Consider the following 27738-nt stretch of genomic DNA (forward strand, 5'->3'; position numbering starts at 1 on the left):
ACTGTCTTCTTTAAGGTTTTTTAATTCCAGGTTCTTCTGTGGTACTTGGTTCTTACTGAACAGCACTGATTATATTTTTGACTCCTCTGTGGAAAATATTTTGAAGAGCTCCAGGCTTTTTTGAAATTTAGCTTCGATGGTGACCGTGAGAACCTTTAGAAATAGGCCAAAACCAATGCAAATTTTATGAATATCTTGGAAGAGTTTGCTGTTATGCATCAGGAGATGCTCCTTTTATGACACTTTGCTAATAAAAAACCTTTGAATGGGTCATGAATTAAGACTAAGCCTGCTGATATTGCTTTGCACTGACAGGGGGCAGGATTGTTCACAAAATACTCAGATTTCATTTATTTCATCTATTTTATTGGGTTCTTGAATTTTTGCATCTCATTTTCTCTCTGAGTTTAGTATTTATTCCACCTGCCAAGTTTGTAACAGATAAAATATTGACCAATTTGCTGTGATTTTGGTCAATATTTTATCAGTTGTAAGCTGATAAAATATCGGTGTGGATGTCTTGGGTTCTCGCATATGGTGTGAATTTCATACCTACAGCTCCAATAGAAATATATTTTCTGAGTTAAACGTTGACTTGTTCAGCTCTTGTTTTTGTCACAGCGTGGCTTTTCTTTCAGAGCCGTAAAAGTTTCAGTTGTAATTATGAATTTTTCATCTGCTACATGTTTTTTTTTTATGTTTGGATGGAATTGTGTAGCTATCACTTCATCAATATACGTTGTGTTTGTGTGTGTGAGCAAGTCTTTATTTGCTTGTTTTTTTTTTTTGTATATATGCACAAAAGTGGAGGTTGAAGTTAAAGTGTGGAGGTGGTTGCAAAGGCAGAAGTAAATGATATTCACACTCACAGCTCCGATGTGCTCTCATTTGCTCCAAACAGTCCATTGCAACGCAGATTAAACAGTTTCCTATCCCGTCCTGCATTTAGAAGCCCTGCCGCATGCAGCACTGCATCCAGTTGTACCGGTCGCTCCGCTGAGCACACAGCCTACGCGACCAACAAAGAGCAGCTCTCTGGCACCTGTTAATGCTGTCGTGTTAATCTGCCAGTTGGAAGTGTCAGGCGGGGTTTATTTTAACCACTGGGCCCCGGGGTCCATGTGCTGGAGTGATTAACACACTGGTGAGGAAATGATGGAGGGCAAGAATGGAAAGAGATAGCGGTCATTAGGTGTAACCGCGGAGAGAGGAATGCAGCTGCTGGAAGGGAAGGCTGGAGGGGAAGGAAAGGGAGAGAGAGAGTCAAGTAAGAACAAGTTTCCAAACCTAAGATCAGACCAGGTTCAGAGTTCCCCAGCTCTGATTTGCTGCTGGGAAAGCCTGATCACCACTGAACGGCAATGTGAATGGTTTTAAAACACATTACTGGAATTCCATTGGGATTATGTCCTTAATTACCAACATTTCATCTGCGTTCACCTTATTTGCAATATTCTAATAATTATTGATTATACGTCTTTTTAAATTACCATCATGTCCAAGATTTTACAAATGAATAAGCAATGAACATCAATAGCACTTGCTGAATTCTTTCACACTTTGCACTCACATTTAAATTAAGCATATAAAGTACATGATTTCATAATTTTTCAGAAATAAAATATATGAAAATTGTGTCCCACAGTTTTATTAAGTATTTTTGGGGTATTCCTCTACCAGATTTGCAAATCTACAACCTGAATTTTTTGTTTGTTCTTGTTTCCAAAATATTTCAAGCTCAGGCAGAATGAATGGAGAGTGTCTGTCAATATCTGTTTTCACATATTACCAAAGCTTCTGCAATGCAGAAGAGAAGGTAACTGATTTGACTGGAAGTGTCCAACTTTAGCTGTTAGTGGGCGGTGTCCTGTTGTTTTTGACGTGTCTCAACCAAAGCAAAAGTTCTGGATTTGAGTCCCAGCCTGTGCTCCATTCTCTCCAGATGGAGGTGACCTGCATAGGGCTTTCCCAGCCCCGTTACAGCTCGAGATAGACAATCATTCCCGAAACCCCAACCCTCACTCTGCAAGAACAAGCGTGTATAGATAATGGATGGTTGGATGAGAAAAAATGGAAACAACCAGAATTTTGAATTAAACTAACCTAAAAATCAATCTTCAAAATGACAAGTTGCTTACACAGTTTTAAATAGATTTGACTGGCAATGTGAGTCACCATCCAAACAGTCATAAACTTGTGTGATAAAACCACAGAAACTCAAAGCTAGATTCCAGACAAATGTAAATCTGAGCTGGAGTGAAAACAACCACAAAGATTTGTAAAATGATATGAAAAGAGAAGTTATGACTGGAAAATTGTAATAGATAGATGCAAAATAACCACAGAGTGATGTAAAAATTGTGCAGATCTTTACGATCCTAGAGCCACACATGACCACAAATTGCATTAGCATAATTAGTGGTTGTTTTGAATCTCTCAGTGTAAAATTCTCTGAATAATTCACGTTTATTCCCCCGTTCCTTAATCATTTTGTGCTTACAGCACATTAAATGTTTGTGTCTTGTTGTTGGTCTTGGTCAGCACAATCCTGCTGGAGTTGTGCTGGTGTAAGGGAATGAGTGGTCACAGCGTTGTGGTTGGACAGCAAGTAAATTGGATGATGGATGAGTTTCTGTCTAACTGATGGGTTACTTTTAAAGTCGATTCTGAGGGCTTATCGACCTGTCGCTGATTGTCTTTCTCCCTCTCTTTTCCTGCTTCAACATTCTCTGACTTTCCATCCCCTCCACACTGCCGTCTTTTTTTCACACCAAATGCAACTGATCACTCCTTTCTCTTCTTCAATTCCCTCTCTTCTCTATTGTCAATCTCCTTCCATCTTTTTGTCAGTTTCTGCTCTGCCTTTTTATTCTCTCTTAACTGCAGGTCAATATCGCCATGCCTCTCCTTCTGTTTGGTCTCATGCATCCATCAGCTCTGACACTCTGTGTGTCTCTTTATCAACCCATCTCTTCCTCTTCCCTTTTTTATATCCAGTTCTCACAGTCTTCCCCCCCTTTTGATGTTTTTTTTCACAGGCAGTTGATGGAGAACAAAATCACCACAATTGAGAGAGGAGCGTTCCAGGACCTGAAGGAGCTGGAGAGACTGTGAGTGAAGCTGTTGTCCACTTTAACCTCACTGTTTGTCATGTTACCAAATATTTCTGGGTCATTTTCTTTACAAACATTGCCCTAGAAGTGTATGCGCATATAAAAATAAGTACTTTATGCAACACATATATTCCTTCTATTTTTCTCTGCTTCTCCCACAACGATGGGGAAATTACTTGATGATAAATGAATGGATGTTATTCACAAATGATTAGAAAAATTATGTCATTTATAGTAGAACTATGAAATCTAGAGATGTGTAAATCATAAATTTTTGCAGCTAATATAATTTTAATTATCTAAGAATAACAATTTGCCAGTCTCACGTAAAGGCCGAGATAAAATTTAAATAAACAACATGTACGTCTACTTAAATAACACATGGCTGTTACTGAGCAACGCATGGCCTCCAATTGATTTATGGATGTGTAGCACACTAAAAGAATTCCTATTATTTTGCCTGACAGTCACATATATTTTATTCTAATCAAAGCTTCTGTATGTCAGTTGCGATACGCTGCTTAAACACGGTGACAAAACAGCTACAAAATAATATTATGCTCTCATAATTTTGTCAAAACATTTGAGTTGCAATCCTAGATATGTTTTTCAATATTTTTACTCTATGCTTTGATTCCACTCATTAATAGTTTGGCCCATTTAGATCACTGCTACAAATTGTGCAGAAAAATCTCAAAGAAAAAGTTGTTTACCTGTTGTACAAAATTAGTACCTTGATTTGAGCATCATAACCCAAACTGACCTGTTTGTAATATAATATCTGATTCTCAAGATCTGAGCAAAGCATTATGGGAAGGTTTTGTGATAGAGCCAGACCAGGTGCTGCCGCCATCAATCCTTAAATTTCTGGGAAAACACATATTTCTTAGATTAAGAAAATAATGTTGATTATCCATTATAGTTATGCAAGTCATGGACATGGAGACATACTAAAGAGTGAAAAGTTAATAGTTGCTGTGTGAACCCACAACAAGTTAGATTTTACAATATCTGGACAGTGAAAAGAAAAATGAAACTGTGTAACTAAATAAAAAAAGCTTACATAGGTTGCAGATGAAAAAGTTTCTAATGGTGGACCCACAACTATTTTCTCACAGATTTTGATACCAATAATTCTCACTCTAAGCCCATGACTGGGTTCAGAGCCACTCTGATGTGAAACACTTTCTTTTTTCTTTTTTTTGGTTTGCTCACTTTTAATGTCGTGCTTATTAATTAGAGATGTAGTGAGAAGCTTAACTCAGCAAAAGTGTTGAGTTTTAATACTCATTTTACTAAGTCTAACTGTTCTCTGGAGCCTACAATCTAAACGTTTTATTCAAAAAGCATACCTGCATTCCCCTGTACACATACACACAAGTAATATGCAACAAGTACTAATCAAAAGAAAGCATTTTATCTTTTTGATTGCTGTTTTGGTTAAATTCTTTGAAGGTTGTGGGGATGAAGCGGATGGTCTATTATGATTTCCTGACTGATTTTGTCTCATGCCTTTCTTTTCTCTGCTCTGTTGCTGCTCTTTGTTGAAAGAGCGGGGAGCTTTATGGACCATTAGAGGGAATGTGCTAGTTTTTCACTTGCAGGCAATGCAGCTCTAGAAATTTCTGCACAGAGTAGTGGACAAGAAGGAAACATTTTAACTGTGTATGGCCTGGGTTCAAGAAAGAAATCTGACTCAAAATCCATGATATAAAGCGATGGTACAATATGGTAAATGTCTTCTGTCATACATCCATATGCAACAGAAGCTTAAAGCACATGTTCATTCAAATAGCAACGCTACGTCTCCTCAATGACATGTTGTCATACAACATGGCTGTCCTGTCATAGTGCTGTAATGCAATGCTTCTAGATTGGCATGTTCACAAACACAAAGATGGAGTCAGTCATCAATACCCCCCCACAGATGCCAGACAAAGGCACGTCTCTGGAGTCTGGAGTCCGGGGGTCAATTCAAAGGCCTCTGTCGTTTTGGGGGCTGGAGGGGGATAGAAGGGGCCTGCTGGGCACCGCTACCCAGAGTAGAAGACCTTAAGCTGGGCTGATGGATCCACAGTGACTGCCCCCCACAGGGGTGGAAAACAGTTCCCATTCTCATCCTTTTCTACAACTGGCTCTGGAGGGCCAAGCAGTGCATGGCTGGGTCAGGTGTGGGCCTGTTGTCTCGGGGGACGAGGGTTAGACTGGGGTTGGGGGAGAGGCAGGCATGTCACAACACACTCATGCACACATATAAACACACGCATGTGTGTATGCATACACTCACATAGAGGCACTCACTTACGCAAGGCTGCTCTGTCAGTACTGGTTTTATCTTGGTTTTTGGGGGGCCCCAAAAACCCTCTAACGCTTCCGTTCGCCTGTCATTCATTCTTTAACCTCTTCTCATGTTTTTGCACCGTTGTCAACCATCTGGGTTTCTCCTTCTATTGTTCTGTTTATGTAGGCATGTCACAAATTCCTATCTCAAACCCTGAGGTTATAAAATAGGAAAGAGAGGAGCTCCTGATCCTGACATCTTTCATTTGCATGTTAAAGGATTAAAGCATCACCTCTGTTTAAATTTGGAGAGATTAAAGAGTCCACGTGCTTTGAAAAGAGAACAATAATTAAAAGTAGTAAGAAGATGAGGATAGCAGCCAGGAAAAAACCATTTTTCAAATAACTTGTAATTGACAAATTTTATTAAAGAAAGGTTTTAGAGTAGGTTGAAGAAAAGGACATTTGGGAGCAGGAACTAGAGTGGTAAATCTCGTGCTTGTTTTGTACAAGCCTGAAAAAAAACTGAATTGCAACTAGATGGTGGATTTCAGAGAAAAGTCCTGAATTACTGCTAAATGATTAGCTGTAAAGTTGTTTGAATAATTACATCCTTTTCACTCTGGTTTTAATGAGCAGGGAACCTTGAAATCTTCCACACATAAGGACCATTAGGTGTGAAACACTCAAAAAGGCACCCTCAGGTTACACAGACATAATTTAATGTTAAAATTTCCTTCAGAGTTTTTATTCTTTAAAGAGCTTCTAATGAGAACCCTTAAAAATTGTCAGAGACCAGAATTTCTAAGCCTGATTGGAGTCTAGAGTGTACACTGTAATGCCCTTCCCCACCAGTGGCTGCACAACACTATTCATGTGTCAGAAATAATTCTGAAATAAAGACGCCTGACCAACTAATCAGGTAATGCCAGCTAATAACACGTGAAAAAGCAGAGCAGCTAAAGGTTTAATATTTTGTTCAATGTGTATGTTTCCTTAAAAACTAATTTCAGTGGATATTTAATAAAGTTTCTTCTAAAGTCTATATTTGAAAATTACAATAGTGTTGCTGGGATAAATTTTAAAGTAGATAATTTACATCTGTGGTTAGTTTTTGCACATTTTGCCCATGTAGCTATGCACGCACCAATTACAGGAAGAGCCCTACAGTGATGTTGGATTTTTGGCTGATAGCAAAGGAATTTGACGGTCAGGTGATAAGATGAGGTCTCAGCATATCTGTGTTTACAGGCAAAGATTTCATCTTACTTGAACTTTAAATTAGGAGATTGTGAGATAGGATGGAGTAAGTGTTTGCCAGATAATGGATCTTTGTTCATTTTAGATAGTACAGCTGTGAGGCAACAGTACATACTCCTGGAACAGATGGAAAACCAGATCAGATAGTTAGTTTAAAGTGGCTCTAGGTGAAGTCATTGAGCTATCCACAAAAGTTTGCATGTGTCTGTGTGTATTAAATATTCTTTACGAGCTTTAAAGCTTCAACAGCATTTTCAGTGTCATACATGATGGTTGAGGTAGTTTTTTTTTTTTTTTTCCCCACCCAGAATCTTGAGTTGTGCTGTTGAGCTACTCAATTTTCACGTGTCGGCGTATTTATGACTTCATTTGCATCTCCAGGCTTCGGCACACCGTCGTGGCGCTGTATACATGCCTAAGAGAGAATGAGTGTGTTTACTGTGCGGTTACTGGCCTCCTAGCATCTGTTTATGACTGTGAGGATTATCGCCACGCTGCAGTGTGACATTAACTCATTGGAGTCACTCTCACACCTCAGACCACTGGCTACTCAGTCTTCATTCACTTTCAGCCAGACTTTGACAAGTGACAAATGAGTATGGAAGTGGCTGTTTACTACATCTGCATGCACACGCCCAGAAAAGACAAAGATACATTCTTTCAGGTTGAGAAACAAAGAGGCTCAGCTCGGCACAGGCAGCGCAAAACAACACAGAAGGAAAATCCCAAGGTATCCGGTGTTGGCTGAGCTTTGTGTGTTCAAATAAACATTAAATGACTAAAACTGAAAGCATTTCTTAAATGAATGCATCTACTTAGCTCTGAACAAGGAAAAGGAAGTGATTCAACTGAGCAAATAGTTCTTGTCATCTGTTGCACAATATCTTTCTCAAAAAATATTATAAAACAAGTGAAATGTAAGTGCCAACATTATTTGTGGACACATTAATTGTCATAGAAAAATAATTTTACAGATATTTAATTTAGAAGAAGTTCACAGTTAAAAACACTTGTTTAAGTTCAGCCAACAGGCTTAATAGTTCACATTCCTAGCTAGATTCATACTTCTAATATAAACTAGTTCTTCTTTACTGATCTCTTTTGATTAAATAAGTTCTAAAAATGCATATATCAAAATGTTACATGACAGAGATAATCCTAATTATGTGAACCTGACCTATTAGAGCCATAAATAATAAATGTTTAAATTATCTGTACGACACTTTGTTTTTTAATTTTGTCATATTTAGTAAAGAAGGTTAATATTTGTTCAGGCCAGTTTTAATGTGAAATTTAGTTTTATTTTGAAAAGCTTACTTCCTGTTGAGCTTTATATTGTATTCGAAAAAACACTGATGGCAGAAGGATTGCAAAGACATGGAGCAATACAGTTTTTGACAGTGCATGCCGTGTTTTTTTTTTTGTTGTTGTTTTTTTTGGAGCGAAAGAAAAAGGAAATGTTTAGCTGATTTTGAATCTTAATTTTTGTATTTGCATTTTTTTATAGATAAAGAATTTTTTGTTAAATTCCCAGTTTTGTATGCGTCAGTACATTTACACCTTAGCATCATGGGGGTTTTATGGATGGTTTCATTGAAAGGCATGAATAATTACTAACAGATTCCCATTTCCACTCATGACTATTTGGAAGAGTTTAGGCAGAGGTTTGTTTGAATGAACCTCTGTTCATTCAAACAAATGTTAAAAATTCAGAAATTTTTAACATTTCTGAAGTCAAGAAATGTTAAAAATTCGTCTCATATTTGATGTCACAGTTTTAGTGTGTAGTATTGTATTTTTAGGTCAGGATAGAAGAAACCTATGATCCAGATTATGCAAAAAAAGCAAAACACTGGATGGTCTCATCCATGACGGCTGCACAAACAAATACTTCACTTAATACAACATCTGTTTATCGTTGGTTATATAAACACGCCTATAACAAAATTATCAGAAAGTAAAGCAATGGTCTGAAGGTACATTCCAGGCTTTATAAATCCAATATGTGAAAAAGGAAATGCAACATGATTTCTGCTCTCCAGCTGCTGGGAAACTAGTTGCTCACTACAATCTTTGTGACATAGCAAAATCAAACAGAAACATTTATTAGCTTTCTAAGCAAGTTATAGAAATACATTGGTTGTCGGTACCCTTAGAGGCAATTAAAATTATGCTCCATTTTACTGAAAACGGATTGAATGCGTTCCCACAAGACCTCTATGGCATAAGATAAACTGTGAAAAGAAATTATTTGTATTTAGGGGTCGAAAAATGTATCACAACACATTACATAGAAATAGCAAAAGAATTGACAGAAACTGCAATAATTAATAAATGTAACAAAAAGTCAGTACTAAAAAACCGTTAGTGGAGTTACTTGATGTGAATGTATCATTTCATTTCTGTATCATTGGGAGATTTTTGATACTTTTACATTATTGAATACTCATTCAGATGAAAGGCATCTTATTAAAGAGGAAACTATCAATAATTAAATTTAAGAATTCATGACCTCAGGGAAGTTTTTGTGAGCAGGAGAAAGCAAATTTGTAAAGTTCAAATATCCATTTGTTTGGTTAATCTAATATTTTGTTTTACTATATACTGTAAAAAAAAAAAAAAAAAAAAAAGGTATCAGATCAATACTTCATCAGATCAATAAACTCATTGAACCCCCCCGATATTCAGGGAATAAGACAAGATTTGATTTCGGTGTTTTTACTTCATTATCTGGTTCTCCAAATCTGACAGCACTGTAAGACTATTTTAAGAGGATGAGCTCATACCACCTTTCTGGCATCGCCACTCCAGCACACACCCTCCCAGGGGGATGTCTAGTCCACTAACGGGCTTTGATGGCCAAGCAGGAGCTGCAGAGGGGAGTGGGCCTCTCTCTCTGGGACCATGTGGAGCTCTTAGCTGCGAGAGCGAGCGTTAGCGGAAGATTGGTGAATAATTTAGATACATCATTTCTGCTGGCCGTTAAATATTTAAGCAGCCTCTGATGTAACGGTGGAACATGGATGTCGGTGCATGTGCGCGGGTGTCTTTGCACGTCTGTGCACTCTGGGGTGGAAGACGGATGCAGGGAGTGTGATGTTATTTAAGGAGAGTCCAGGTTGGCTCATTTGGAAGTAAAAAGAGGTGAAACACAAAGGTTGGAAAAGGAAAAAGTTGATCAGAGGAGAATTGGCAGATCTACAAATTCTTGAATGGAGTCGGTGTTTTGTTGTATCAACTTGAAGATTTTTTTTTTTTTTTAAATACAGTACCTTACACCAGCATTTGAACTTGTTTGTTTCTGATTCTTACAAATCTGAAAAGTGTGGCATGCACTTGTACTCTCACCTCAGAATTAATCTTTAGTTATAGCTGAAGTCTTCTGTGGTATATCTCTACCAGCTGTACTCATATGAACTCTCATTTAATTTAAATATGAGCTGCACTTTGATTAGGCCATTTTAACACATGAATGCTTTGATCTAAATAATTCCAGCGTAGCTCTTGCTGTTGAATGATGTCGTTGTTTTCAGCCTCTAGCAGGTTTTCTTTCAATTTGAACTCATTCTTGTTTTTCTCGTATTTACTTTCCCCCCTTTATTTGTGTCCAGTAGCAGTCCAGAGAGCATCCGTTGCTGGCCCTGTCACGTGTTTGTGTGTAAGTGTGTGTGTGTGTGTGTGTGTGTGTCAGGGTTAAACTGTTTCAGCAGGCAGTCTCTCATTGTGTCACTCTGTTGCCTTACTCTGCTCTGACTCACTTTAAGACTCGGCCACACACACCAACATGAACTGGCACACAAACCTCTTCACTCCTCTCAACCGGGGTTAAATGATCGCACCCAGATTATTAAACTCGCCTGAGTTCTCTCAACTCTTCTCTGTGTGTGTGTGAGTGTGATGATGAGTTGTTGTGGGTTCTTCCCCTGTGAGGGCCTTGTTTACTCAGTGGGGTCTTTTTCACACATTCGGTAGCCCAGCCAGACTGCCTGTTTGTTTTTCCCACATCGTCTCCTCTCCCTCGTCTTTGTGGAAATAACGGTCCCCATCGCCCCCGTCAGCTGAACCCCTTCCCTTCGCGTTTCTCCCCCCTTTCCTCCCTTCATCTTTCGCAGGTTTAGTGTTTGTTTGTCGGCTCTGCTCAACCCATTTAATCATGGATAACTTTTTTTTTTCAGATGTACACTTCCAAGGAGTGTACATGCGTTTATGAAATTGTGTCCATTAGTTTTGCATTTGTTATTTTTTGCAAAACCCAGCCAGGTGAAATTGTTTTGAGGAAACTGTTCAATCATTGTGACAGCTGTGATTTTGTTATTTCTCAGCAAGGGAAACTGCATAAATGTACAGGTAATCCCAAAATTATTCATACCTCCATTAAACTTAGGTTCAAAGTGATTTTTTATATTTGAACAATAAATTTCTTCAGGGGATCCACAGTGACACGGTTAGTACTTTTGCCCTGTAGCAAAAAGAGGTTCGATTTCTAGTCTGGGTTTTTTCTGCAAGAAGCTTTGCATGTTCTTGACAGTTTTGCTGGATTCTTCCATTGTCCAAAAACAAGACTGTCGTCTTTGGAGTGTGTTTGAACGTGGATGTGTGTTTCTGTGTTGGCCTGTAATGGACCGGTGGTCTGTCCAGGGAGTACTCCACCTCACCCAATGACCATTGGAAAGAACTATGACCCCTGACTTTGGGATAGATGTTGGTTCTTTTTGTCATAACATTTTGGAGTGGCTGAGCCAGAATCTCAGTTTAATAGAGAATATTAGGCCGATGAGAGTGATTAAGTGCAAAAAGTTGGTCAGCAATAGAAGAAGGGTTTGATTGATGTAATGGGAAAAATTACTTTTGATTTAACAACTGATAAAATGTTAGTACATTCAGCTCTGGAAAAAATAGGTGACCACTTCAAATGATTTGATTTGATCTCTGATTTTACTTTTTATGTGTAAATGTTTGAGTAAAATGAACATTATCCTTTTATTCTTTTATCTACTGACGAAATGTCTCTGAAATTCTAAGCAAAAATGTAGTATTTATCTTCAGAAAATGAGAAATGGTCCAAACAACAAAAAAGATAGTACAGCACATTCAAATAATGCAAAGAGAACAAGTTCATATTCTTTTAGAAACAACAACACTAATGTTTTAACTCAGGAAGAGTTCAGAAATCAATATTTGATGGAAAACCAGGAAGTTTTCAATGGGGTTCAGTGCAGTAATTTTTTCCAGACCTGTATATTGTACACAACATATGTACATATATGCATTGTTTTGTTATCTTTTGAGGGATTCCTGTCTCACTTCCAATCAGAAACAGATTTCTTTGTTGAATACAAATAATTTTAAATTTAGATCTGTGAGGAATTGTAATAATTTTTTTTGAATAAATGCAAAAAGACCAGCTCATGCCTGCATTGCGACTACTATAACTACAACCAGAGTGTGCCTTGAAGTTGATAAACTTGAACAAAATGATTAGCAATATTATTAGCATCAAGAAAACCTAAACATTTTTTTAAAATAGCAGTTATCCACATCTATATATTAAGCTCACTGTTAGGTATCAAGCAGGTATCTAATCTTGTTTTGCATTTTTACAGCCGCCTGAATCGGAATAATCTGGCCGTGTTTCCTGAGCTACTTTTCCTGGGAACGACAAAGCTTCACAGACTGTAAGTCATCCTGCTATTTTTTTTCTTATGTCTGTCGCTCATTTAATTTCTATTGAAAGTCTGTAGCTTTTTGTTGTGAAAAAGCTCAAAAGATTGCTAATGGTTTAAATGAGTTTGTGTATTTTTAACACCAACAAATTCAAGTCCAGTGGGTTTGATGAATTCGATGTAAAATGCAAAAGAAAAAAAATCAGTTCTTTGTGACATTGTGCTGGAGGTCTCGGTTGGATGAAGGTGTTAGGAGAGTGAGAAACTAAATTAGCATGGCACTGTCCATAGCAGCCAGTTCAGTAGCTAATGGAGATTATCACCCCAACAGCTGCTGCCCGTTGGGAGAGAGGTGTGTGTTTTAGTCTGTGAGCGGAGAAAGTGAGAATGGCCGACAGAAGACGGTCTAATCCAGGGGTGGGCAATTAATTTCTTCAGGGGGCCGCATGAAAAATCTGAAATATGTTGGAGGGCCGATCCAGCAATGACTCAAATTTAATCTTGACTCATTATTCATTTTCTCATACCTCTTGTTGTAATAAAATATTTAAATCATATTCTTTTGTTAAGAAGAATATTCAGTAAATATTAATAAAAATTAATTTGTGGTTTGGCTGAAGTGAGAATTAATACTATCAAATTAATAGTTTAAAAAAATATCACATGTGAATTTATTTTTAACTTTTTAATCTCTCCACAATTGAAATGGTGTGTGTTATATTAATCAACTGATCAACTGCATATATGAGCAATAAATGGTTTTAAGTGTTGGAAAAAGCCTGACGAACCTGCAGTGCTGCAACTTGAAGGACTAACACAAAAGTACCTCCAATCAGATGCAAATGAATGGGAAAACAAGTACCACAAAGTACTTTAAATGCAGCAGAAACTTAAAGAGGTACACACACAAAACTAATATCACTTTAGGTAACATTAAAATAACTCATTACAAAATGTAATTACAAAATGAAACTGTAATGACTTGAAAACTTGTAAGAACCAAAACTGAAATACTACAAGGAATAGACAGCTTCAAGTATCTTTGTCCTGGATTCTCTTTAATAAACCAACTTTTTTTCCTGTGAGATTTGGACACCCATCTGTTGTCACGCCCACCAGTTTGTCCCAGTTCAGACCCAAGCTTTCCAGACACGCATTTACCTCTACTAAGAGCTCACCCCCTGTTGTTGTCCCTTTCATTGACCGCATGCCTGCCAGCTCCTCCGTGATGCTGAATTCTGTATTGATCCCGCGCGAAGATGAGCAGCTGGGCAGTGTCCCGTATGTCACAGCTCTCATCCAAAGCCAGGGAAAAATACCGGTACTCAAAATCATTCACGCTGTCTTTCAGTTGCAGCACCAGGTTCGTCGCGATGTCCTCAATCCTTCTCGTTACGTTTGCGGCGGGAGAGGGAGATGTTCTCAAAAGCGTCTTTATTCTCAGGACATATTAGCACTGCTTAATATACTCTCCGTCAGAGAAAGGTTTGCTCTTCCTAGCAATCTTGTGGGATATGACAAAACTTGCCTTGACTGCAGCTCCTCTAGATGCCAGGCGTTTTGTAAAAAGTGTTTGTTGAGCTTGCAACTTGGCTACGAGTACAGACGACTCAGTGACGCGCTCTTTCTCTGAAAAGTTCTTGTATCTCTTCTGTGTTTGGTCACATAGTGACGGTGGATATTATATTCCTTTAACACAGCCACCTGCGCACCACAAACTAAACACACGGCCTTGCCTTTGACTTCAATAAATAAATATTTCGCTGTCCATGCCTTGTTAAAAATGCAGAATTCGGAATCAACTTTTCTTTTTTTACCGTGAGATGACATTTTGTGGGGATCGTGTAATCGGCTGCTAGCATCACCTGTTGCTGTGCGTTAGCATTTACGTACGTGCATTCATAAACGGTGCGTCAAGCCCTTTCAAAATAAAAGACAGCTGTGTCGCATGCACACGAAAATACGGTGTTTTGTTTTGACTGGGGGGACGCGGGCCGGACAGGCATGCCCAACGGGCCATATCTGGCCCGCGGGCCTTAAAATGCCCAGGTCTGGTCTAATCAGATGTTTCAAAACTGGTTTTTCCTCTTGGGTTACCTTTTCGCCATAAAATAGTTTCAGTTGCACACATAAAGGCTCTGGTTTGCATTCAACCCGGCAAACCGCTGTTTGTTTTCATTGAGCACCTTCTCCAGACTGTCCCAGTCTTCTCCATGAACCGAGTTTTGGATTCCCAGTACTGTTGGGCTGGGCCTGCAACGCTGCTGAAACTGTGGGAACTGACTTCCCGTCACGGTCATTTGCGGGTCTCGGGGAGTAATTATGGTTGCATATATTTATATGTGTGGCTGAATATATTTATCTAAAGCTATGCTGAAATGCTGAGCTGATTCACACAGTGTGTGAAAGTTGTTTATGTTCTGCGGCTGCTGCCGTGGTCGGCTGGGCTTGACCTGCTGTGTTTAAGGGTGTGTGTCTGCATGCGCGTCTGTGATTCTGCAAGTGTGTGTGCTTCTCAAGGCCAAGAGCTGGCACTTTGCTCAGCGTGTGGGCTGAGGTAAAAATACAACGCGGATAAATTGCGCTCCTCAACATGTCACTTACAAGCGTTTTTATGTTAGCTGTCTCAGCATCGATGATGTACAAATATTTAATTTCAGCTAAGATTCACTGACAAAAAAAAATTAAATCAGCGCAGAAAAAATGAATTTAAAAACTAATCAAACTGCTGAAAAATGACATTTACACACCATTCGGTGAAAGCTAAAACACATTTTTATTGTCTAACAAAAAACTTCTTGTCTGCTATTGTTTAGACTTTTTAGCCTGTTCACTTTTAGAAAACAAAAGAAGTCCCTGAGAACCTCTGAAATACAATCTTGTTGGGTTTCATATTGAGGGCTTAAGGTATGTGCTAACTTGACTGCCTTTCAGTTTTGCAACAGTGCAGCTATAAATGAACACTTGCTGAACCTGCTATTATGAAAATGTTTTCATTTTTTTGTGGCTTTGAGATGTGTGTGTTTGTGAGTGCGTACCGTATGGGTTTAACCTTTGCACAACTCAGTGGTTTAGCCTTTTAAGAGCTGAGTTGTTGTACGAATGAGGTCAGGTGTGATTTCTGTACATTTGTTTGCTTAGACAAACACATGACTGAGATTGATTTGATCCTGAATACATGCAGTTGTGAAGGTATGAGATTTTTGCTGTCAACTGAACTGAATAGAAAAATATTCACATAATAAGTTTGATAGATTAGTTTTCCAAAACATCACAATTGATATTGAATTATTTATTGAAATTGGGTTGCTCCTATAAGTGAACTCCCACTGGTGTTACCTTTGAATTAAAGCTATTAATTTGTAGATTAAAAATATATTCTTAAAATCATTTAAGAATATTTTTAGCTTACCTTGATTAAAAAAAACAACAAAAAAATGAAAATCAGGGAATGCAGTGATATATTTGTCCATGTTTCAGTCCTGAAGAATACTTTTAAAAAGGTTTAAACTGAAATATCTTGTTTTTGTTAATCTAACAAATCTCGGTTTCCTTGACAACTGATGTCTAGATGTCAGATATTTGTTTGGGGAAAAACATAATAAAACTATGGATGTTTTATTTGACGCACCAACATAATATTGTATTAGCTTTCTTAACTTTTTTTAACACCGTGTTGAACCAGAATATTGAGACAACTGAGAGAAGGACAAATGATCTGTTGCTGGCAGGAAAAAAACAGCAATATTTGTTGGTGAGTTAAATGCTGTTAACATTAGTAATGTAAACCACAAGTGAATTTAATATAAATTAATAAAGGTACCAGAGTCAGAAAGTGGTTTCAGTAGTCTTGTACTAAAATTATTGATTAGGTATTACTATACTATATCTTCAAGTTCCACAGATAGTCAAAGTCAATGGGTTACATGTCGAATGCCATAAAAACATCAATATTAGTATGTCACAAGCGATACTGCAAACTATCAAAGAAACCTTTTTTCACTTGATATTCATGGTCCTTTTGAAGTTGTTTGGTTTAATGGTTTTTTTAAGTAAATTAAATGAAAATGAAGGAATAAAATCTGAAATTAAAATATTTTTAAAAATCTCCTTGTTGATAGTATTACTGCAAACGAACAGAAGAGAGAACATTTAGAACGAGATCTGAATCCTCTTCATGATAGCCCTTTCAAACACCTGTGTCCAGAACTCAGTTACTAGACGCTCATTTCATCGTTCGCAGCACTTCAGGGCCCTGACTCCATTACAAACACTCATCTGGAGACATATTGTTCTGGAAGTACCGAAATGTCCTCTGTGTTTCTGTCTGAATGTGACACAGGGATAGTACTGCTACTGTGTGACTCTAGTTGGTGTAGGGAGCAGGAGGGCTGAGGACCACAGCTGGGACTGTTTGCTCTGAGGGGAAAAGAAGAGAGCAATGAGACACTTTTAGTGGGAGATCAAACTGTGCCAGTTCATTAGAGGGACTCTGTAAAATAAGATGGACTGGCAATACTTTAAGTTCTGCACTTTAACCAAGAATTGTGCTAGCTCACGAAACCTGTTGTATTAGGTTTAAGATCAGACAAAACAAACTCACAATACAAAGTCAATTTAAGGTAAAGTGTGGTAATTTTATTTATATAGCACATATTCAGGACTATGCAGCTTAAAATGCTTTACAAAACCAAAGGAAAGAGAGAATGGTAAAAGTATAAAACTACATATTGGTCCTCCATGTTTAAGAAGAATAAGTAATCCATAATTTATAAACTAGTAAGGGTTTCTCTGGATCCATGTTCTGATAAAAGTAGATGTTGGTTCTCCATGTTTGGTAAGATTAATGAGGCAAAAAACTGAATGTATAAAACGATTTAACCACAGATTTGCAGACAAATCTGTGGTTAAGTGGAACTTAAACCAAGTAAATAAAAACATAAAATTATGATAAACTTCTACATTTAGCAAGAAACCCAAAGGAAATAAAAAGAAAATTCAATAATTTAATTATTCATTGTCGCTTACTGATCTATTTTACATTATGAGAGGATTAATGTTATGCTTTAAATAGGACAATGCTTATTATATACTGTGAAATATTTTTTTCTTATTTTCTTAAAATATTTTTTGATATATTTAACCAGGCAATGTCCATAAAATGAAAAGACAAAAATTAGAAAACTGATTCTTGAAAACACTGCTTTGTGATTTCCTGTTGCTTTTCTGATTTAAATAGTGGCTTTCAGTTAACATTTGATGTAGAGTAACCAAGTCAATTTGTTGAAATCGGTTCTCATACAAGAATTTCTGCTGTTTGAGCTGTTTTGTGACCTTTGGTTGATGATCCTGAGCAGGCAAGTGCAGCTGAGCAAGGAAAGTTCAACCTCAAGCTGACCTCATGACCCAATGTTGGTCAACAGGTGTAAATTATTTTTGATTCAGATGCAAAATTATTACTTTAGCTTCATTAGCACATCTCCTTCCAACATTTTAAAGGTATATTAAATAGACCTTTAACACCACGGAGATGTTGTTTTATAGTTAAAAAATGAATCAGAAGCTTTAAAAAGGTAATAAATGTTAGAACAAGTGTGAACTTTTGGCAATTCTGGTCGGTCACCTTGCATTCGAGACCTATCCCACATTTCTTTACTTCATTGTCACTCTTAAATGCTTTAGGGATCCGACTGTAATAAAAAACCATTAGTGATAGCTGTTACTAGCAAATTCCCTGAAGTAGAAAATTTAACATTATTGGAAAATGACATTTTCTGTCATTTTCCAATAATATCTGTAATGAGTTTGTTTGTTTTAAGGGACAGATTGTATCCACTTAAATCATGGTTCACTACATAACTTAAAAATAAACTGGAAAAATAGAGCCTGACACTTTGATTAATAAAAGATAACATGTTGAAATTAAGTTAAAATTAAGGACCCGTTTAAATTAAGGGAATGATTGGTAAGAGGAAACAAGAATAAGTCACAGCTTTCACATTATAATATGTGGATATGAATGATTATGAATTCAGAAATGTTCCGTGTGTTTAAATATGGATTATATTTGTGTGTGTGGTGGGAGAATATGGTCACTTTTAGTTACCATACCGTTGCAATTGCTAATTAGGTCTGGATTAATTACAGACCTAATTAGGTTTGTTCTGCTTATGCTAATTTAAAAGTGTGAAGCAACATGAACCATAAATTGGTTAAGAAGATTTTGTTCTTGGTATTTTATGTGAGAATTTCCTTCAAGAAGGAAAGGAAGGCAAACTTTTGAAAAAAAATTGTTAAAAGGACTATTTTAAGTAGATGTGCTACAAGCAAAGATATTTGAGGTTTTACAAAGCTCTAATTTGAAGCAGAGAAAAAAAAGAGAAAAACAAAACTTTCAAGAATACGTCAGAATTGAGAAGTTTCTTTACAAGTTTCTGACCAAAAGAAACCAATTAAAAGTGGGAATGAGTGAAGTAGAGAGGCGTCAACTCTAATGCCTTTCAGTGTAACATCCAAAAGAGCCACAGACCCTAAAGTTACTCAGCAGAACATTTCCCAGTACACAACACTCCCTCCATCATCTTGACATCTTCCCCACAGTGCACAGAACACATTCACATGCATAATTAAACTTTTCCATTGTTTGTGCTATAGTGATTTGGTGGTATACATCAACATGCTTTCATCAGCATCTACATGTATGTTTAATGTCTTTGCTTTGTTTTTAAGAGTATCTATTTCTGGAATTTATAGTTTATCGGCTTCACTAATACATCACAAACACCTGATACAATTACATTAGTCCCTGTAACATAATAGTCAGTCATATAACCTTTTGTATGTTTAATGTTGTGGCTGACTGGGACATTTTCATGGCAACTGAAGTATCATGATGGGAAAGCGGTTAATCCATCTCCAGTCCACATAACCATGTAATCACATTAACTATTTCCTTGTCAACTCAGGATTATGTCAGTTTTAATATGCTCCTCAATCTTTGCTGTATAACTGTTGACTTTGCACAGTATGTTGAGTATTTTGTGGAATATGGTTTCGAAACTTACTGAATAGTTACCACACTGATTTGTGGATAAGTAAGCTTAAATTGTCTAGATGGATCGTTAACAGCAGCAAGTATGCACCCAGTATACCAAGAGTGAACTTGATTTTTGACCAGCTCTGTGTCCCTGTAATCAAACTGAACATGCTATTCCTGCCGGTAGCTAACATCCTTCCTTTCAGGCAATAAAACACTAAGACTATCAAATCACTGTTTTGATAGAAGCTCATGAAGCACTATTTTAAAGCTCTCAGTGTCTAACCTTGTGCTTGCAGAAGATTCAGCAGTCTGCTTCATGGCTTTGCAACATTATGCTACTTTTCATGTTTGCCAGTTCTGAGAACTCAGCTAAGGAATGCAGAAGATGACAAGAAGTAAATATCTAACCTTGTTCAACTCATCAGAATTTTAGATACGTGTTTACTTTTTATTCTTTTGTTCATTTTAATATGATTTGTTGCAAAAAAGTACATTATTTCATTTTTGTGCTGTTCTGATAGACAATCTGCAACAAAGCAGAGAAGATGCTTAATGCATATCTGAACCTTTGAGTTTCTTCAGTTTTTATTCCCTTTTTTGTTAGTATTATCTTTATTAGCATTTCATTCACAGTTACAAAACTATAAAATGGCAAAAACAGCTTTCATTTACTTAATAATCTCTGCTTTTCAGTTTTTGATTATGTCCAATTTTATTGGACATAATTTATCTGGATAAACAGTATCTTAGCCTCTTTTGAGTTTTATTTCATTTTTAAAGAAGGGATGTTGAAAGAATTGCAACGAAAAGTTGTTTATGGTACCCTAGCAATATTACTTATGAAGAGTAAACATTTTAAAAAGTTAATTGGCACACATTACATTAGCATTAAATAAGAGTTTGAATAAATGAGTTAAAGTGCATTTTTACTGTGTGTTTGTTGATGTGTATATAGTACTCTCTAATCCTCTACTAAACGCTTTCCTGATGACGCTTTGCCACAAAGCACTGAGTCTTAACGTTGTAGCTTTGTCTTCTGTGAAAGGTTAACCCCACTCCACACACGCTCACGCACACACACTTTCTCACAGAAACACTCACATGCAGACTCTGCCAAGTGCTACAGCCTGGATACTGGTGTGACACCAAAGTGTAGGAAAACTTCAGAGGATGTGGGCCTTTCTATGGTGTCAATAGTTTGTTGGTTGCATAGAGAGGGGGAAAAAGGAGAAGGAAGAGAGAGGTCAAAGGTAGAGAGAATGAAATTTTCTCTGAGTAAATAATGTTTTTTAATTAAGATAGAGGTGCTCCAAGCGTTTTTGTTGCCATAGTGATGATGACCTCTGGGTTTGAGACTGGTCAAAGGTGAAGAATGTTCCAGACGGGAGATCTAAGGAGGAGGTGATTTATACAAGCAAAGAACTGGACTGTCGCCTCCCTCCCAAAAAGTTATGAAACATTAAACCATTTGTAAAAAAAAAATTTAAAGTATGTTTGGAAGAATTTTGTCTATGCAAAATGTTATGACTTGCAGTTTTTATCAGTGAGATCATCAATACAATTGAATGCAATTTTCAGTAATAAAACTTTGACAAAAATTAACAGCAAAGAAGTAAATTCTATTGTTTAATAAAATCTGACGTAATTAAAATAGCTTATTGAGCAGCAAGTGAATAATGTAATATATTTCCAATAATTGGAAGACTTGTTGTACATATATTTTAAGAGACAAGGTGGAAATGTATGAAATTTTATGGCCATTGGGTGTAAGCTACCTCAAACTGTATCTTAAAGCTTTGAGCTAATAAATAAACGTTTAAGGTACTTCTTTACTTCCTGTGCTTTGCCTTGATTCTTAGGCTTGTACCATTTGTAATTACATTTATCCACACTTTCCATTTGCTTACTCTCATACAGAAAGTTGAAGAAGTTTATACAAATAAGCACAATCTGCATAAAATAAACCTTAATAACCAATAATTAAAAAAAATACTAACAAGCTCACAAACCTTCTTTAATTTAATCAAAGTTTAGTGATAGAATTTATTAGCTCAAAGCTCTAAGATACAGTTTGAGGTAGATTACAAACAATGGCCATAAAATTTCATACATTTCCACCCTGTCACTTTTTTGCTTCACTTCAGATATTTCTTCTTTCTTCATTGAAGAAACAAGTATAGCTACAGGCACATTGCGTTACGATTCAGGAATGTTTTCTGCAACCCTTGGTTCCTGTTTCTAGCAGATATAAAAACTCACAAACATGCACTCTAATTAGAGAACGGCTCTTTAATACACACACACACACACACACACAGGTTTTTTCTAGTTCAAGAAATGTTTTCATTAGCACTCTTGGATCAGACACATTGTATTTAGTCAAAACAGTGGGAAAGGTAATTGTATGTTTCTTTCCTTGCTGTTTAACGTCTTGGTATTCAAATGTTTCCATGTTATGCTTGTACAGCTTATGAATTACCTTGAGTGTGAGCTAATAGTTACAACAGTTTCGAGGTGTTGGTGACTCACCATCATATGAATCACATGACCGCCTATCTGAAACGCTCAGGGCGACTCATTCCTATGAAGTGATTTGGTCATTCTCATCCGATCACAATGCCTGATAAACTCTTGAGTTATTTTAGTAAGAGTTTTCTAGCTCAAAGACCCGCTGATGTTGTTTTGGGGGGCAACAGAACAACAAATTATTTTACACAGCAACAATGTAAAGGATGTGTATACAGCTCTTTTTGTGTGCTTTTTGTGGTCTTTACTGCTGTGTGCAGTTTTGTTCTTTCAGTTTTTGCTAAGCTGCATTACATCCTCAGCTTTAACTGCGTACCATAAAACATGACGTGAGTTCTGGCCTGAACTCTGCTGGATTTAATATCTTTGGCTTGCTAAATTTAACTTGGTTTACCATGAGAGCACTGCACTAAGGTAACTTTATTAGAATAATGGAGAGTTTTGTTAAGTTTGAATGCAGCATTAAATGTAAAAGGTAGAATTTGATGAACTGCTGAATAGAAAAGGGATATATGAAAATGGTTATGATATGTAATCTGTCTAATGTGCATTCACATTGGAAAAGATGTAGTTGAGCCCCTGTTGGAAAATCATTTGTCAACTCAAGAGTCAAAAGATGCTGTAAAGAAACTTGGTTAATTGATATATATAAAAAATCTATCTGAAAGAGGTCAGTTAGAGGTATTTTGGCTTTATAAGTGTGCTTGATCTCTTATTTTATCAAAGACCATTGACCAAAATGAAAACAGTAGCAGAGCAAATGTGAATTTACAGTATTATGATATAACATTTCCTTATAATAACATGCAATTAAATTATACTTCATATTTGGGGGTATTTGTGGATATCTACTTTATCTCCGTATTTAATAAAAATGTTACCCATAAAATGAAAACAAAACTCATACACTGGGTTTCAATTAAACAGGGCATGAAATGAAAGAAACAGTAAAAAGATAAACAATGTTAAGAAATGGGAATACAAATTGGAGAGTTGATTCAGAGTAACTCCCAGTAGACCAAGTGAACTTCCCAGCCTGCAGTCTTTAGAGCGGGGTTGGAAGATCAAAATGACACAATGGAACCAAGTCTTCCTTCCTCAGTGACAACTTCCACAAGAAGATTGTTGTAACTAGCACAAGAGTTTTGAGTTTTGAGTTTGCAAATGACTAATTATGATTGTGTTGCCAGATTGAGCAAATTTTATACAGAAAGCAGAGGTGAAGAAAAGAGATACATTTGAATTTCAGTTTATTTGGCAATGCAAAACTGCATATTCATGTAATATGTAATTCAGCAGATGATGTTAAAACATGAAACTGTCTATCTAAAGTTTGGCTGGTTGCATGCGGCTTCATTAATCACTTGTCACCCGGGTGTCAGAGTTCAGAGCAGTGGGGCAAAGGGTCAGAGAGCGTCAATGTCAACCGATGAGATATCCAGGATAATGGAGCTGCCAGCAGTGATGCTGCTGCTCATGTCACACCGGGAGTGAAAGCTGCGCCTGGAAAAACTTACAGCAAAGGAGGAGGGGTGTATACAGACAGACAGAATGAATGAAGAGAATTTAAAGGAAAGATTAGAGACATATTTGCTCTCTTAAATGGTGTGGAAATAAGCACTGTGAGGAATTTACAGAGATGAAGAAAGAGGCGTCTTTGCCATTGTGAGATGGATGTGTGTGAAAACAGCAAAAAGTGCACAGTCTAGAGGGAGATTGATGGACAAGCGAAGTAAAGAAAGGAGGGGAACAAGGCAGAGAGTCATGGAAATGATAGGAGAAAGGTATGTCAGTCCTTAATGTCTATGGCAGGTAGCCTAAAGCACGGAGCCTGCGAGTCTGTGAGAGAAGTGCCCAGGTGTTTTATGTGTGTGAGTGAGTAACTTGAGTCTGGATTACTGGCAGAGGGTTACATACCAATCCAAAGCCAGGAAGAGCTTACCTGGAAGCAGGTAGTTACAGAGTGAAATATGTGTCTGTGAGAATCTGTGTGTCTGTGAGGTCTTCTTGATCATCAAAGTATATTTTAACCTTATGTGTGATTAGGGGTCACCGTGTGTGGCAAAACCACCCAACTATCCCAGTCTTAATCTTGGGTCTCCTTACTTTGCTTCCACTCACATTTTCTGTTTTGAATGAATGACTTCCCCCCGAAGTGAATTCAGGTTTTGCACCGCTGAGAAGATACAAGACAGTGGAACCTTCCTTTCTAAAAGGAGAAATCTTCAGGGACTTTGGAGGTTGTGTATTGACAGATGAGCTCACCTGATCGATGAATTATGGGATGGATTACAGAGCAATCAGGACGATTCATCATGCAACGCTTCTCTTCTCACCCCAATCAAACAAGCAGCTACTCAGCAGTATTGACCCATACTTGCTGTGGGCTGTCATGACTTGATGAGTCAGTAACTTATCTTACCTTATTGTGAGACTTAAAGGAATGACAATTTTAGTTCCAGTAAAACATAATAAACATTTAATATCTCACCTGCAGTACCTAAATCCTCTCCTGTCCTCTATTTAGGATAAATCATATTGGTTTGCACTGGGGAAGGAATCCAATAGCTGGTCTGAGAGGCAGGGGTACTCTTAGAACGTATTGTAAGATTTGGTCCGATGGGGGGACGTTGCTAATCTAGAGGAGGCCCACCAAAGCCAAAAGATGTTACAAAATATCAGAAGTCTGGTCTAGATGTGAGAAGACGTTTTCTAGTGACTGAGTTGGCCTCACTAATTTTACAGCGCCTGGTTGTTCACCTGTGAAATCAATACATTCTCACTCCCTACTCACTCGAATACTGACCATGCGTCACATCTTGACACCTCGGGTACCCCTTTCGCGTCGATACTTGACGAGTTGGGACGGCTCCCTCAGCGTCACATGTTGACAATTTCGGAAAGTCACATGTTTTACGTGGATTATTAATGCGAAGGGTTCTCGGATCCGCTGCCGAACCTTCAAAACCCGACGATTTGGTTAGGTTTAGGGCAAAAATTTAATTAATGACACGAAGGGAGTACCCCACGCATCAACATGTGACGATGACGGACCTTGCCATGCGTCAATATATGACAAGTAGGGAGTGAGAATGGGTTGGTGAAATTTATAACTTGGTGCAGATCGCACACACCATGTTTCAGCAAAAATGGACGAGTTGGAAGGTGCTCTTGCAGAGCAGGTTCAGCTGACTGGCAGACTTATTATTTGCGCTTGCTTGCATTTTAAAAATCCTGAACTGTACCTTTAATAAGCAAAGCAACGTAGCATCGCATTTATAAAATTATTATTATATGACTGTATTCACCTGTCCACATAAGATAGGAACAATAAAAGAAACACAAGAAAAATCAAGTCTTTTAGGTATTATTCACTGAGCTTCACAAGTCAAATAAGAGAGGAAGAGTTCAGTTTATGTCAATCACCCAGCAGACCTAACATGGCCGCCTTTCTTTTCCTCAGGAACCTCCCTTCTAAACCCCCACCTCAAGCCCCAATGCTCCATCTTGGCTCAGTGTCAAGCTGCCTTGTCCAGTTGCACAATAACCTCTCTCTGAGGCAGGCAACTGCATCCCCTCTCTGGCTCCATTAGTGCCACTCTGTTGGCATAGTTTGCATTCTCCAGTGGGACCGTCATCGCTGGCCACTCCATTGGCACCCCTGTCACTCTGCAACAACCACAAAAGAAGAGCTCACTGCCCTCCCTCCATCGCCTCTCATGCTCACTTGGTCTTTTTTTGTGCACCCCCCACCACCACCATTTTCTTCCTCTGCTTGTACGTGTTTCGCCCTCCTGCTATTATCTTCCTATTCTTTTTACAGTACCTTCTCCTAATTCTTTTTCGTTGCCTACTTTCCCTCTTCAGCCCCCTCCCTGGCTCTCTGTCCTCAAAGCCCCACACATTCGATTGGAGAGGCTTATGCAAGACCCTCATCCATGGTAATGAAGCAGAAGAAACCAGAAGAGGAAACTGGGAGCTGACCAGTGATTGCTCCCAGAGATGTTGCTCACAAGTTTAGAGCCTCTCACATTATTTCACTAAAAGCCGAGTGTGTTTGAAGTGACCACGGCGACCCAGGCTCATTAAAACGCACTATGTTTGTAGGATGTGAGGACTGGGGCCAGAAACAAACCCACAACAAAGCCTGTCCCTTTGAAATAGTTAAAAACATATAATTATTTGTTTTAAAAAGTGAAGCGAATTGTTCAATATATCTTTTGCTTTAAGGTCTGATTCAGTACCATGCAACAGTGGTGATACCCATCAGCCTCTTTCACATGTTTGTCATGTTTGCAACCACAAATTACAATTTATGTTATTGGGACTTTATGTGATAGTCCAGCTCAAAATAGTGCATACTTGTAAAAACAGATATCAATGATACTGCCTTTTTTTATATAATGTGGTTGTGTGTAATTTATTCAACCACTTGAGACAATACTTTGTAAAACCATGTTAGACTGCAGTTACAAACTAAGTTTGTACTTGCCCCTTCCCATCAACTGTGTTCATTTTCCATGTCCCTCCTGAAGAAAATCATCCCCAACGCCTGATGATGCCACAGCCTGGTGTCACATCTGGTTCCAGGATGAATGTGCTTTAGCAGCTTTCACCCTTAAAAAATATTTTAGATGTTTTCTAAAAAGTTAAAATTTTAACTTGTATGATTTGAGCTGCATCCCCAGTGTGGCTCACAGCAAACTTCGGGCTGGATCGCTACTATTTTCATTAGTTGTTATTCTTGAACATAATTCTGGTTTAAACTTCTCCACTAACTTGTGTTTCTTGATCTTCATCATTCTCTCATTAAATCCAGCAATAATTATAATAACAATAATAATAATAATAATAATAATAATAATAATAATAATAATAATAATAATAATAATAATAATAATAATAATAATAATAATAATAATAATGTTAACGTACTTGCCAGACTTCTTTTTATTTGTCAAACTGCATATTGTCCTTCCATCTCAGGTTGAGAGTTGGTTGGTTTTTTCTAGTACAAAAAAAAACAACTACAACAACAAAAACTACTATAGTTTGATGATTATCATCACTCATTATATCACTATGATTCTTTTTATCTTGCTTACACCGTAGTTTTCTATATTTTTCACCGTACATCATTAATCTGCGATTGGAAGAGATGGACAATAAGTAAAATTAACTTACCGTTTGTTCATTAATCTTCTTTAACAATAAATTTCTGAGGTAATTCTTCTTCGACAATCATCCATTACTTTCTATATTGGTCTATCACACTTTAAAATACTTTAAAGTTTGAACTTAATGTGAACATGCTGAAGTGGTGGAGACTCTTTTCCAAGGGGCAGTAAATGAATAAACAATTATGTGCGAATCAGACAGAAAGGATAAGTGAAAGTTCAGCACCGTGGCTGTGTATAGCTCAGGGCTGGTGATGGATCAGCAGGTTTGTAATCAAAGGTTGTTACCCGACCTGTGTGTGTCCCTGCATGAGCTTGCTGGTCTGTGTGTGTGAGTGTGCCTAATGACAGGTTCCAACCCCGATGTGTCATTATCCAATTACAGTTTTCTCTCATCTCTACGGCAACACTGTGCTCCCCGTAATTGGACGGCTGCTCAAGAGAGCCCTGACCTCTCAGCAAGTGTCAGGCAAAGGGAAGCACACACACGCGCGCGCGAGTGCACACGCACACAGAATGCCGGGAAGGTTGGGTAATCCAGGATAAAACAGATACTATCTGAAGGAGCAATCAGATAAACTATGCAAAGACAAGTTTGGACTTCATATTACATATTCCTCTTAGCACTTTCTCTCTTTTTTTCCTCATTTTCTCTAGCTTTGCTGTCAATCTTTTTCTTG

General features: G+C 37.6%; 1 protein-coding gene across 7 annotated transcripts in view; it reads left to right on the forward strand.

Annotated features, from left to right (window-relative positions):
• slit2 (slit homolog 2 (Drosophila)) overlaps positions 1-27738 on the forward strand; it is a 105000-nt gene that overhangs the window by 3028 nt on the left and 74234 nt on the right. For all 7 annotated transcript variants that reach the window (XM_044115322.1, XM_044115315.1, XM_044115321.1 and 4 more), the window contains exons 3-4: positions 3039-3110; positions 12257-12328. In XM_044115322.1, coding sequence (XP_043971257.1) covers positions 3039-3110; positions 12257-12328 — 144 coding nt within the window. The remainder of the gene's footprint in view (positions 1-3038; positions 3111-12256; positions 12329-27738) is intronic.

Source organism: Gambusia affinis, linkage group LG04 (genome assembly GCF_019740435.1).
Source record: "Gambusia affinis linkage group LG04, SWU_Gaff_1.0, whole genome shotgun sequence".
Lineage (NCBI taxonomy): Eukaryota > Metazoa > Chordata > Actinopteri > Cyprinodontiformes > Poeciliidae > Gambusia > Gambusia affinis.